Source organism: Neoarius graeffei, chromosome 5, assembly GCF_027579695.1.
Source record: "Neoarius graeffei isolate fNeoGra1 chromosome 5, fNeoGra1.pri, whole genome shotgun sequence".
Classification (NCBI taxonomy): Eukaryota; Metazoa; Chordata; class Actinopteri; order Siluriformes; family Ariidae; genus Neoarius; species Neoarius graeffei.
The window spans coordinates 43,494,704-43,507,852 of record NC_083573.1 but is presented as its reverse complement, the minus strand read 5'-3'; the positions used below and the strand labels follow the sequence as shown (position 1 = coordinate 43,507,852).

General features: G+C 42.3%; 1 protein-coding gene across 5 annotated transcripts in view; it reads left to right on the top strand.

Annotated features, from left to right (window-relative positions):
- The window catches only part of nbeal2 (neurobeachin-like 2), a 175,310-nt gene that overhangs the window by 37,802 nt on the left and 124,359 nt on the right, over window positions 1–13,149 (top strand). For all 5 annotated transcript variants that reach the window (XM_060921757.1, XM_060921755.1, XM_060921756.1 and 2 more), the window contains exons 3-8: window positions 583–738; window positions 3,837–3,924; window positions 4,234–4,346; window positions 4,882–4,964; window positions 6,296–6,381; window positions 6,482–6,788. In XM_060921757.1, the coding sequence (XP_060777740.1) occupies window positions 583–738; window positions 3,837–3,924; window positions 4,234–4,346; window positions 4,882–4,964; window positions 6,296–6,381; window positions 6,482–6,788 (833 nt within the window). The remainder of the gene's footprint in view (window positions 1–582; window positions 739–3,836; window positions 3,925–4,233; window positions 4,347–4,881; window positions 4,965–6,295; window positions 6,382–6,481; window positions 6,789–13,149) is intronic.

Below are 13,149 nucleotides of genomic sequence, written 5' to 3'. Positions count from 1 at the left end.
GCAAATTTAGGTAGAAGTCATATGCACCCCAGGCAGACCTACCTTCCTGCCAAAAAGAATAAAAATCGGTGAAGAATTGATTTTCGTGAAATGTGGACGACACCGGACAACACATGATGGCATAAGCTCATCGCCTATCGGCCGGAAACTTGCCATCGTAATTATTAATCTCACCTCCATTGCACTTGGGAATGATTTAAACAGAACCAAAATTTACACAACTGTGTTCTCTAGTATTCTCTAAAACTGAGCACTTCTAAATTCCGATTGGTTTCCGCCAAACCATGTCATATCTCATTACCGTAAAGTTGCCCAGAGTTCAGTTTTATTCTGACGTCCTTACTGCCAAAGACGCTCCACCAACGCTCATTCTACTGCTCACTGCCCAGAGACGCTGGCACACACAGAAAATGAAATGCTTCATATAACCGCTTTTGGTCTGAACACACCATTAGAGTTACTGATTAATAACACCAGTGTCCTCAGGCACAGTATTGTATATCTCCATTTCCTCAAACCCTGCATCATGTCTGTAATATTATATCTTGGCTCATACAGTAACTCCTGTCCATATGTATGTAGTCTGGAGGAGTGGAATGCTGAGGTGCCTGTTGTTCCGCGAGATTTTCTCGTGTTCCTGGGAACGCAGCTGTGTCACAGCGTCCTGCACCTGTCCGGTCAGGAGCAGAACAACAGCGTGCCTCACCCGCTGCTCCTCATCAAGTTCTTCATCATCATCTGCAGGCAAGGGTTCAGTTTTTCTGCTGGAGTTCAGTACACCTCCAGTGATTGGACTTTGCACCTTTTCTGTATCTAAACCTGAATAACACAGGAAATTATTCCTTTTTTTTAATGTTTGACAAGTCACACTTAAGCGTCTGAAGTTAAATGTTAGTGTTCATGATGTTTGTGCGAGGTTGAGAAATGGAAAAGAAATTTGACACAATGCTGATGTTCCCTTGAATGACTCTGAAGGTGAAATAAAATGACCAACAGTACCAGTTAAAAGTTTGGACACCCCTACTCATTCATACAGTGATGCTTGAAAGTTTGTGAACCCTGTAGAATTTTCTATATTTCTGCATAAATATGACCTAAAACAGCATCGGATTTTCACACAAGTCCCAAAAGTGGATAAAGAGAACCCAGTTAAACAAATGAGACAAAATATTATACTTGGTCATTTATTTATTGAGAAAAATTATCCAATATTACATATCTGTGAGTGGCAAAAGTATGTGAACCTCTAGGATTAGCAGTTCTTTTGAAGGTGAAATTAGAGTCAGGTGTTTTCAATCAATGGGATGACAATCAGGTGTGAGTGGGCACCCTGTTTTATGTAAAGAACAGGGATCTATCAAAGTCTGATCTTCACAACACGTTTGTGGAAGTGTATCATGGCACGAACAAAGGAGATTTCTGAGGACCTCAGAAAAAGCCTTGTTGATGCTCATCAGGCTGGAAAAGGTTACAAAACCGTCTCTAAAGAGTTTGGACTCCACCAATCCACAGTCAGACAGATTGTGTACAAATGGAGGAAATTCAAGACCATTGTTACCCTCCCCAGGAGTGGTCAGCCAAAAAAGATCACTCCAAGAGCAAGGCGTGTAATAGTTGGCGAGGTCACAAAGGACCCCAGGGTAACTTCTAAGCAACTGAAGGCCTCTCTCACATTGGCTAATGTTAATGTTCATGAGTCCACCATCAGGAGAACACTGAACAACAATGGTGTCCATGGCAGGGTTGCAAGGAGAAAGCCACTGCTTTCCGAAGAGCATTGCTGCTCGTCTGCAGTTTGCTAAAGATCACGTGGACGAGCCAGAAGGCTATTGGAAAAATGTTTTGTGGACGGATGAGACCAAAGTATAATTTTTGGCTTAAATGAGAAGCGTTATGTTTGGAGAAAGGAAAACACTGCATTCCAGCATAAGAACCTTATCCCATCTGTGAAACATGGTGGTGGTAGTATCATGGTTTGGGCCTGTTTTGCTGCATCTGGGCCAGGATGGCTTGCCATCATTGATGGAACAATGAATTCTGAATTATACCAGCGAATTCTAAAGGAAAATGTCAGGACATCTGTCCATGAACTGAATCTCAAGAGAAGGTGGGTCATGCAGCAAGACAATGACCCTAAACACACAAGTTGTTCAACCAAAGAATGGTTAAAGAAGAATAAAGTTAATGTTTTGGAATGGCCAAGTCAAAGTCCTGACCTTAATCCAATCAAAATGTTGTGGAAGGACCTGAAGCAAGCAGTTCATGTGAGGAAACCCACCAACATCCCAGAGTTGAAGCTGTTCTGTACGGAGGAATGGGCTAAAATTCCTCCAAGCCAGTGTGCAGGACTGATCAACAGTTACGTTTAGTTGCAGTTATTGCTGCACAAGGGGATCACACCAGATACTGAAAGCAAAGGTTCACATACTTTTGCCACTCACAGATATGCAATATTGGACCATTTTCCTCAATGAATAAATGACCAAGTACTAGAAAAGCACTCTGAGAGTGCAGACCTCTGCCAAGAATCCTTTAAAAAATTCCGGGATCCAGAAGGTGATCCGGATCACAGCCAAAATTTAACGGATTGTTACTTGTGCCCAGTCACACCTCTGGAAAAAATTTCAGAGCAATCCGTTCATAACTTTTTCCGTAATGTTGCTAACAGACAAACCAACAAACAAACAAACCAATGCTACCGAAAACATAACCTCCTTGGCGGAGGTAATAATATTTTTGTCTCATTTGTTTAAGTGGGTTCTCTTTATCTACTTTTAGGACTTGTATGAAAATCTGATGATGTTTTAGATCATATTTATGAAGAAATATAGAAAATTCTAAAGGGTTCACAAACTTTTAAGCACCACTGTAGGTTTTTCTGTATTTTGACTATTTTCTACATTGTAGAAGACATCGAAACTTGGAAATAACATATGGAATTATCCATCCATCCATCCATCCATCCATTATCCATAACCGCTTATCCTGTACAGGGTCACAGGCAAGCTGGAGCCTATCCCAGCTGACTATGGGCGAAAGGCGGGGTACACCCTGGACAAGTCGTCAGGTCATCACAGGGCTGACACATAGACACAGACAACCATTCACACTCACATTCACACCTACGGTCAATTTAGAGCCATCAATTAGCCTAACCTGCATGTCTCTGGACTGTGGGGGAAACCGGAGCACCCGGAGGAAACCCACGCAGAAAGGCCCTCGTCGGCCACTGGGCTCGAACCCAGAACCTTCTTGCTGTGAGGCAACAGTACTAACCACTACACCACCATATATGGAATTATGTGGTATGTTCCATATTTTAAATTCTTCAAAGTATTCAGCGTTTACCTTGATGACGCTTTGCACACTATTGGCGTTATCTTAACCAGCTTCATGAGGTAGTCACCTGGAATGCTTTTCAGTTAACAGGTGTGACTTGTCAAAAGTTAATTAGAGCAATTTCTTGCCTTCTTAATGCATTTGAGATCAAACAGTAAATAATACATCATAAAAATACAGTAAATAACCCTATTCCACAACTGTAGTCATCCATATTATGCAAAGAAGAGCTCAACTAAATAAAGAGAAACGACATCCGTCATTACTTTAAGGCATGAAGTGTCTTTGAATTCATAAAAATAAAGAAAAACCATTGAATTAAAAGATGTGTCCAAGCTTTGGACAGGTTCCGTAGGGATTATTGTTTGTTTTGTATTTTGCTTGCTGTTGACTTGTCTTGTGCTGTTTTTGAATTTGTTCTTCAAACTGGTTTGGCAGGCACAGTGTCAATAATGGGTGGGAACAGTGTATTTGCATTTGACTAACTATGAATGAACTTGCAGGAACATGGAGAATATTGACCCTGACAAGACCCCCGGCTTTTTGCTTGAAACCGTCAAGCTGTTAAAATACTGTCTGGATCAGGTACACATTCACGACTTTGTAGCGGAAAAATGTTTATTAGGTTTTTCTTCTTGCTGTTTTTTAAAGAATAGCATTAACTTGTGTGTGTGTGTGTTTTATTATGCTTTATAAATCATATACATTTTAATATCACAGAGATTTTTTTTTTTTTACTTTTTGAACAAAAAAAAATGAATTCATCCTTCTGAGATTTGTTGTTGCTTTTTTGGGGGACTAAACAATAAGGGCACTTGAGACATTTATAAAACACGTGTAATCTGTGTTTAAAAGGCACGGAATGTGGGTGTGGTGTGTTTGGGTGTGTTGCAGATAAAGAAGAAGGCAGAGGAGCAAAGCACTCTACAGTCAGTGGTACAGCACTGCCTGCTGCTCTGTGAAAACCTCTTTGACCCTTATCAGACATGGAGGAGACGGCAGGCAGGGTGAGTGTGTGTCTGTGTCTGTGTGTGTGTGTGTGTGTGTGTAAGGGGCATGGTATTAATCCACATCAGGAACATGTGGGAGATGACCAGGCTCCTGTGTGAGGCTTGCCAATAACACACACACACACCATCACCCAGATCTGTGTGTTTGCTGTTCATAAAAACACTGCACACCTGATCTGTCCAACTCACATTACACATGAACATCAATCAATCAAATTGTATTTATATAGCCCTTTACAATAACCAAAAGGTACCCAAAGTGCTTTACATAAAAGCCATAAAACAGAACACCAAAACACATAAAAACACAGGTTTTGACTACGGAAGGTGCCACCGTACTGCAGATTACCAAAAGCCTTTCAGAAGGACATGAAATAAAACAGACGAAACGAAGCACCCCTCAAAAACAAGACTCCCCTAGTCAGGATTGTATGCCAATCTAAAAAAGTAGGTCTTCAACTTTGATTATGAACATGCACCTGGTATGTGGTTAAGTGTGTAACACACATTATTATGTTTGTGTGTGTCTCAGTGAGGAGGTCAGCATGCTGGAAAGGAGCAAATATAAATTCTCCCCTCTCGCCCTGACAGAGGAGCTACCTGCATTCTTTCATGGTACACTACACTCTCCTACCTTTTCTGTCAATTTTTAAACGCACACTCACACACCTTGTATACTTTGTAGATACAACACCACATCTCATTAACTATCTCCTCATCGTTGATTCGGATGCAGTGGCCTCTTGAGCCACATCCTTATGTCAGATTGCATCTTCTCATCTAAATAGGCCATATATCCTTTTATCTGATGGTATTCGTGTAGGATCCAGACCTGTTTGTAATTATTCTTGGTAGCTGTTTGAGTTTTGAATTGGTGTCGTTCTTGCTATTGAAACACACATCATAAGTTTGGTCCAAAAACAATTTGAACAATATTTTACCCAGGTCTTCCAGCCATAGACATTAGGATTTGGGATATGTCCTCTTGTTTATGTGCTTCATGTTTGTCCCATCCAAGACCAAGTACACAACTGCCCACTGATCCTGAAAATATGTGGCACGTGTGAGCGTGTTAATGTGAATATGTAACACCATATAAATTAATTTAATCTATCCACATTCATTGGATATGAGGAATCGTGCACTCTGAATGGCTACTCTACTACTAGGCTATCAGCTCATATACAGTGAGTAGAGAAAACAAAATGGCAGAGCGTGTTGCTGAACCAACCGAGGACGAAATAAAACTTTACCTGAAAACAAAACCCCAAAAATTGTTAACAAGTATTTAAGAGAAACAGAAATAGCTAAAAGAATATAGTAGTCATCCACCCCCATCCGGGGGGGGGGGGCTCCTGTTCCACACTCCAGCCCAGTCGGTGGCGGTAATGCACCGTTATGTTGGTTTGGCAACTGCCAAAAAACCCTAAAGAAGAAAAAACCCAAAAATTTTAAAAAAGCAACAAAATATGGAATGAAAGTATTTGATGGTAAGAACGTGTCTTTTTATTTTTCAAGAATTATTATTATTACAGCATTTTTCACAAATTGCTACTGTCATTTCACCGGTTTGTTTACATTCTAAGCGGAAATGAGTTTGTCAGACGTTTTGTATAAAGTTTTTATTTACCGTATTTGCAAAAAATAAAAATGCTGTTTCTCAAAATCCAGTGAATGTGGATAGAACAAAACAGTTATTCCACTCAATCTCGTCGTACATGGCTTATAGCCAACTCGACACTACGCGCTTCGTCAGCTATCAGCTCATGTACGACTCGATTTCGTGGAATAACTGTTAAATAGATACACTTGAACATCAAACGTCACCTCCTACAGCTGCAGAAGCACTTTGCTTGGACATCTGAAGGACTTGCCCTTTTTCTCTAGACATTTTGGATATCCTCCTTTCACGTTGTATGTATATTTGGTCCTGGCTGTGTGTACAGACTGCCTGCAGGAGAGCGAGCGAATTCCTGATCCTCTGCTGCAGCGGCTGGTGCATCTACAGGGTGCCGTCACTAGCGGGTGCAAGGTAACCTACACTATACCCACCTCCTCTTCCAGACTGCTTTACGTTGACCGAAATGTTCACTGACAGTGCATGCTGTGTGGGTGTGTGTGTGTGTGTGTAGAAGAATGGCCTGCTCTCCATCACACCCCACGCTGTGGAGGATCTCATGTCTGTGCTGCGCTCCTGGTGCCTTCGTCCTGCCCAAGATGAGCCCAAGGACCCAAAGGTGTTGCACCTCACGCTGCGCTGCCTGACTGCCATGATCCACCTGCTGCACTGCAGCAGCCCTGCCGAAAGGCAGGTGGAGATTAAGACCGTGCTCAACAACTATTTCCAGCTGCTCAACTGGAACAGACCACCAGCGAACGGACAGGAAGATGACCTAACCTGGGAGGAGAGCATCGTCACCCTGCAAACGCACATGCTCAGTAAGAGAAGCAGCTCGTGTTAGAGCTTATCAACCGTCATTTATCTTGCATCATCAGCATACTGTCAGTTCTATTCTCAACATCTGTGTAATATACGTAGTATTTGTGTGTGAGCTTTCGCATGGTCAGATTTTGACATTTTGTACTTGATATAGTTCTGAAAGCTACAGCCTATCCTGAACTGAAATAGTTTCTATTTGCATGGATTTCAACTACACATCTGGTTACGCCTGAAAAGAGCAAAGGAGCCTAAGTTTACATTAATAGCCTAATCTCCTTAATAAGAAGCATTACATGAATTATGAGATTACAGTCAGAAACGAGCCTTCACTTTTGATTATCAGCATCATTCATGTCTCATCACCTGACAGTCACAGGATTTAACCACAGTCCTACATCAGTGGAGAAATAACCACTGCAAAACTTTGTCCACTGTCGTCTGTGTAGAGCGTATAAGGGCTCTTCTCTGTTTTGATGATGACGTGTTTTGACAGTTAGTATATGATTGCAAATGGAATTGATTATGATTATGTCCATGGCATTTAACTATCCAAAAACTTCAAATTATGAGAAAAGTACACATAGCTAGCGAGGTTGTAGACTTCTTTAGGAAGACTGACTGCATTTCCATATTACTGTTTTTTGATATAACGGTACTATTTGTTAAACTACACTACTGTTCAAAAGTTTGGGGTCACTTTGAAATGTCCTTATTTTTGAAAGAAAAGCACTGTTCTTTTCAATGAAGATCACTTTAAACTAATCAGAAATCCACTCTATACATTGCTAATGTGCTAAATGACTATTCTAGCTGCAAATGTCTGGGTTTTGGTGCAATATCTCCATAGGTGTATAGAGGCCCATTTCCAGCAACTCTCACTCCAGTGTTCTAATGGTACAATGTGTTTGCTCATTGCCTCAGAAGGCTAATGGATGATTAGAAAACCCTTGTACAATCATGTTAGCACAGCTAAAAACAGTTGAGCTCTTTAGAGAAGCTATAAAACTGACCTTCCTTTGAGCAGATTGAGGCTACATCCACACGATAACGGCAACGAGATGTTATTTAAAAATATATCGCGTCCAAATGGGCAACGATCAGTAAAATATCAGGTTCATATGGCAACGCAACGCTTGCTGAAAACAATGCAATACACATGCCACACCTCTAGGGGCGCTGTAAGACGGTCCCTTCGGAGACACCAGAACAATAGAAGAAGTAAGGACGCATGCGCATAAACTATTATGCGCAAGACTTCATATTAGCCACAAAGTCAGGAAAATCTGTTCGTAAAGTTACGTTATAATGACCAAATACAATGAAAAGTATTTTTCCAGTCTCACCTGTGAAAGGTAATCCCATGTGATCTCGTTTGGACGGCAAACCTGTTGGTACAGTTAAACGCAGCTAATCTTTATTCTCCGCTTTGACCTATCCAATATGGCGGCGAGGATGACGTATGATTCTACGCGGAAGGCTGCGTCTTTAATGGTCCGGAATAAATTGAATACTACACGTTGATGGATTAATTTGTTGTTTCTCACCTGTGAAAGGTAATCCCATGTGATCTCGTTCGGACGGTAAACCTGTTGGTACAGTTAAAGGCAGCGCATGAATCTTTATTCTCCGCTTTGACCTATCCAATATGGCGGCGAGGATGACGTATGATTCTACGTGGAAGGCGGCGTCTTTAATGGTCCGGAATAAATTGAATGCTACACGTTGATGGATTAATTTGCTCTTCTACGCCCTTTTTGAGGAATGTATTGTAGGACTTAAACCAACATCTGAAGAGGTGAGATCGCTCCTTTTTTTCCCTGTTTTTGCTGGCGGGATTGACTCTGCCCTAAGGGCAGAGTCTCTCTCTCTCTCTCTCTCTCTCTCTCTCTGTCTCTCACTTTGCACCATTACACAATAAATATTCACAGTGAAAATATTTTGTAAGCGCGTTTCATGAACCAAGTTATAGGATTTGTTGACAACTCGCATCGAATTCGTTACGCTTCTACCCGGCGTGAAGCACTCACAGTCATGTGGTTGTGACGTCATCGTAAACAAATCCGTTCTACTCATCCAGACGACTTCACAACGGCAACGTTGCCAGATCTTTCCACTCTGGAACCCGTTCTCAAAAAGATTGCGTTTTGGGCACCCAAAACGCCGGTGCCGTGTGGACGCCAGGCCTAAACGATAAGCAATTGTATCGGAGTCACCTGAATCCGTTGCCGTGTGGACAGGGCCTGAGTTTCTGGAGCATCACATTTGTGGGGTCGATTAAATGCTCAAAATGGCCAGAAAAATGTCTTGACTATCTTTTCTATTCATTTTACAACTTATGGTGGTAAATAAAAGTGTGACTTTTCATGGAAAACACAAAATTGTCTGGGTGACCCCAAACTTTTGAACGGCAGTGTATCTCCTTAAAGCCGAGATGGCAAAGCAAAAAATTATTTTGGTCAAAAATGTTCATGCGACCCCACCCTGTATATTCACTTCAGAACTGCCCTGATGATCAAATAATAATCCGCTGATCCCCCCAGCGCTGTAATACGGGGTCAGTTTCTGCATGTGGAGAATAGAGAAGTGAATTTAAGCAGATGTTGTTTTGTCCGCCTTTCCATCTGATCACTTCTCCAATGGCACTCCACACTATTTCCTCTTCTATTACTGTACAACAGTCACACTGTACAGTTCAGTAATACTGAAATTACTGTACGGTTTAATATAAGCACTGAGTTGAAGGTGGGGTCAGGGATTTTTATATTTGGCAAAGTTCTCATGCAATTTCTGAAACTTGTGCTGTGAACAGAAACTCTGGTGTTTGTGATGCCCAATGCTCTGTACATGGGAGAAAAGATCAGCTATGGAAGATATAAAAAGTCTACACACCCCTGTTAAAACTGTAGGTTTTTGTGATGTAAAAATTGAAACCAAGATAAATCATATCAGATATTTTCCACCTTTAATGTGATATTATAGCAACCAGCAGTGTTGTAGTCGAGTCACTAAACCTCGAGTCCGAGTCCAGTCTTGAGTTCCCAGTGTTCAAGTCCAAGCCATTAAAGAAAATTTCGAGTCGAGTCCACTATTGATCTGAGTTGAGTCCGAGAACAAGACTCCAACTGCACCATTTGACGGTGGCTGTTGCTGCCTTTATGTGAAACCGTCTCTGCTACTGTGTTGGACTAACGTTACTGCTTGACTGCCCCATTTTAGTTAATAGGCTACAGATAAAAAGCTCAGCAAGCCCCACTATCAACAGAACAATGAACATAGTGTGTCACTAAGGCCCTGTCCACACGGCAACAGATTCAGGTGAATCTGATAAAATTGTTTATCGTTTCGGCCTGGCGTCCACACGGCACCGGCGTTTTGGGTGCCCCAAAACGAAATCTTTTGAGAACGGGTTCCAGAGTGGAAAAATCTGGCAACGGCCCCGTTGCGAAGTCGTCTGGACGAGTAGAATGGATTTGTTTACGATGACCTCACAACCACATGACTGTCAGTGCTTCACGCTGGGTAGAAGTGTAACGAACTCGATGCGAGTTGTCAACAAATCCTATAACTTGGTTCATGAAACGCACTTACAAAATATTTTCACTGTGAATATTTATTGTGTAATGGTGCAAAGTGAGAGAGAGAGAGAGAGAGAGAGAGAGAGAGAGTGATTAATAATCAAAACTTTGTGTATGATGCTACAGAAGAAGGGGTTTATGCGCATGCGTCTACTTCTTCTATTGTTCTGGTGTCTCCGATGGGACCGTCTTACAGCGCATGTAGAGGTGTGGCATGTGTATTGCATCGTTTTCAGCAAGCGTTGCGTTGCCATATGAACCTGATATTTTACTGATCCGTTGCCCATGTGGACGCGATATTTAAAAAAAAAAAATCTCGTTGCCGTTGTCGTGTGGATGTAGCCTTACTTCTCTGGCTGTAGTCTTGCCAAATGATGATTGAAGTTCAAGGTTGTCCCCGTCGTCTCCTCGATAGTTCTTCTACATATAGAACACATAGCAGTACATTTTTTCCCACTGCACGAGAAGTCTGTATAAGCAAAGCAGACAATCCTCGGGGCATTCTCTTCAGGCATTTTAGTGCCATTAACATTAGTTTGTTCCTGAACATGACACATGAACAAGAGAATGTGCATTCTCTTCGTCAGGGAGTGTGAAGTACTCTGTCAGAGATGGCTGGGAGATGGACATAAGTGCAGAAGTTGTGTTTATTAATACAAGTGAAGACAGGTAAACAATCCAGAACGGCAGGCAAAATTGTAAAACAGTGAAACAGGCAATAAGTCGAGCGAGACGCAAACAGGCTATCGTAGACTCGGCAGAATCAAAGACGAGAAACAGGAAATAAGGCTCGGTAATGTGTCAGCAATGTGACTTAATACTTCGCAAAGTAAGTGTGTTTTCACAGTTTTTATATACTGTAGGCGCGCTGTTTGCACCTTAATCCTGTGCAAGTGTGAGTCGTTTATGGTGCACGCGCGAGAGTCCACTTGGTGTGTGCGCTGTCCGGAGCGCGCCTGAGAGTCTATCTGATGCACGCGCCAAGGCGCGCAGGTGTGACGCTCTTGCACAAAATTAGTACAAAAATTAATGTAGATATAAATATGCCAAATTATGTTACAAAAAATGATGAAAAAATCCGAGTCCTCGACTCCAATTTATGAGTCCTAATGCAGTTACTGTACGAGTCCGAGTCCAAGACCGAGTCATCAGTGCTCAAGTCCAAGTCAAGTCATGAGTCCTTAAAATTAGGGCATGAGTCGGACTCAAGTCCGAGTCCTGGACTCGAGTACTACAAGCCTCGCAACCAGCAATATCCAAGTGAAAAACAAATAGAAGCTTTTATGGATAAAAAAGAAGAAAAAACTTACAATAATATGGTTGCATAAGTATTCACACCCCTTAACTAATACATTGTTAAAGCACCTTTTGCTTGTAATACAGCACTGTCTTTTTGGATAAGAGTCTGCCAAGTAAGCACATTTTGATTTAGCTATTATTCCACTCTTCCTTGCAAAAATGCTCCAGATCTATCAAATTGCGAAGGGGTCTCCTGTGCACAGCCCTCTTCAAGTCCTTCACAGGTTTTCCACAGGATCTGGGCTCTGGCTGAGCTCATCCCCAAACACTGATCATCATCTTCTGAAGTCATTCCTTTGTTGACTTGTGTTTGTGCTCTTGTGCTGGAACGTGAACATCATCTTCAGCTTGAATTGTTTAACAGAGTTCTGCAGGTTTTGTGCCAAAATAGATTGTTTTTTGGAGCTATCTGTAATTCCCTCCATCATGACTAATGCCCCAGTCCCAGCTGAAGAGAAGTAGCTTAACACAATCACGTGATGCTGCCATCACCATGCTTCACAGTGGGGGGTATGTTGTTCTTTAGATAATAAGCTTTTGGTATGTTTTTTGTGCCAAACATGTTTTTTACTATAACACATTTTGCTATGTGGTTTGGAGTGATTTTAGGTGTGCTTGGATGGTCCAAAGACATGCGGTTAGGTTAATACGGGATGGCCTTGGGCTGAGGTGCCCTTGCGCGAGGCACCTAACTCCCAATTGCTCCCCGGGCGCTGTTAGCATGGCTGCCCCCTGCTCTGGGTATGTGTGTGTGCTCATTTGCTCACGTGCATGTGTGTGTTCACTGCTTCAGATGGGTTAAATGCAGAGAGGAATTTCACAAGCGTGTGATGAATAAAGTTCTTCTTATTATTATTATATTTGTCTTTGAGAAAGGACTTCCATCTTGTCACCCTACCCCATAGCCCAGACATGGGAAGAATGGGTTGTAAAGAGTTGCTATGAGTTACTGCCATGATTGTTGTCACATGCAGGGAATGACCAGTACTTGAGAACCGTCCATATTTATACTGCCTGAGGGAAAAAGCTCCTCGTGAGCCTTCTGGTATTGGTTCTCAGGCTGTGGTATGTGACCTCAGCATTGAGAACAGGCCACGGTCTGGGGGATTGGGGTCCTTAACTATCCTCCTTGCTCTGGTTCTGCACTACTATGTATAAATGTCCTGCAAGGCAGGGAGGGGGCACTTTGTGGCAAGCTCAGCTGAGTACACCACCCTGGATGGAACTTTACGGTCCTGCTCTGTGGCATTGCCCCAACATGTTTTAATGTTACCAGCCAGGAGGCACTTGATGGTGCCCATGTAAAACGTTCTGAGCACTTGTGGGGAGAGCCTGAGCCTGGCCAGGCAGCACAGGATGTATAGGTGCTGCCTTGCCTTCACTGTTAGCTTGTCTATGCGGTCTGTCTATGAGAGGTCCTTGGTGAGCTGGACACCAAGGTATTTGAAGCTGCTCACCCTCTCCACTGGAGCCCTGCCAATGATGA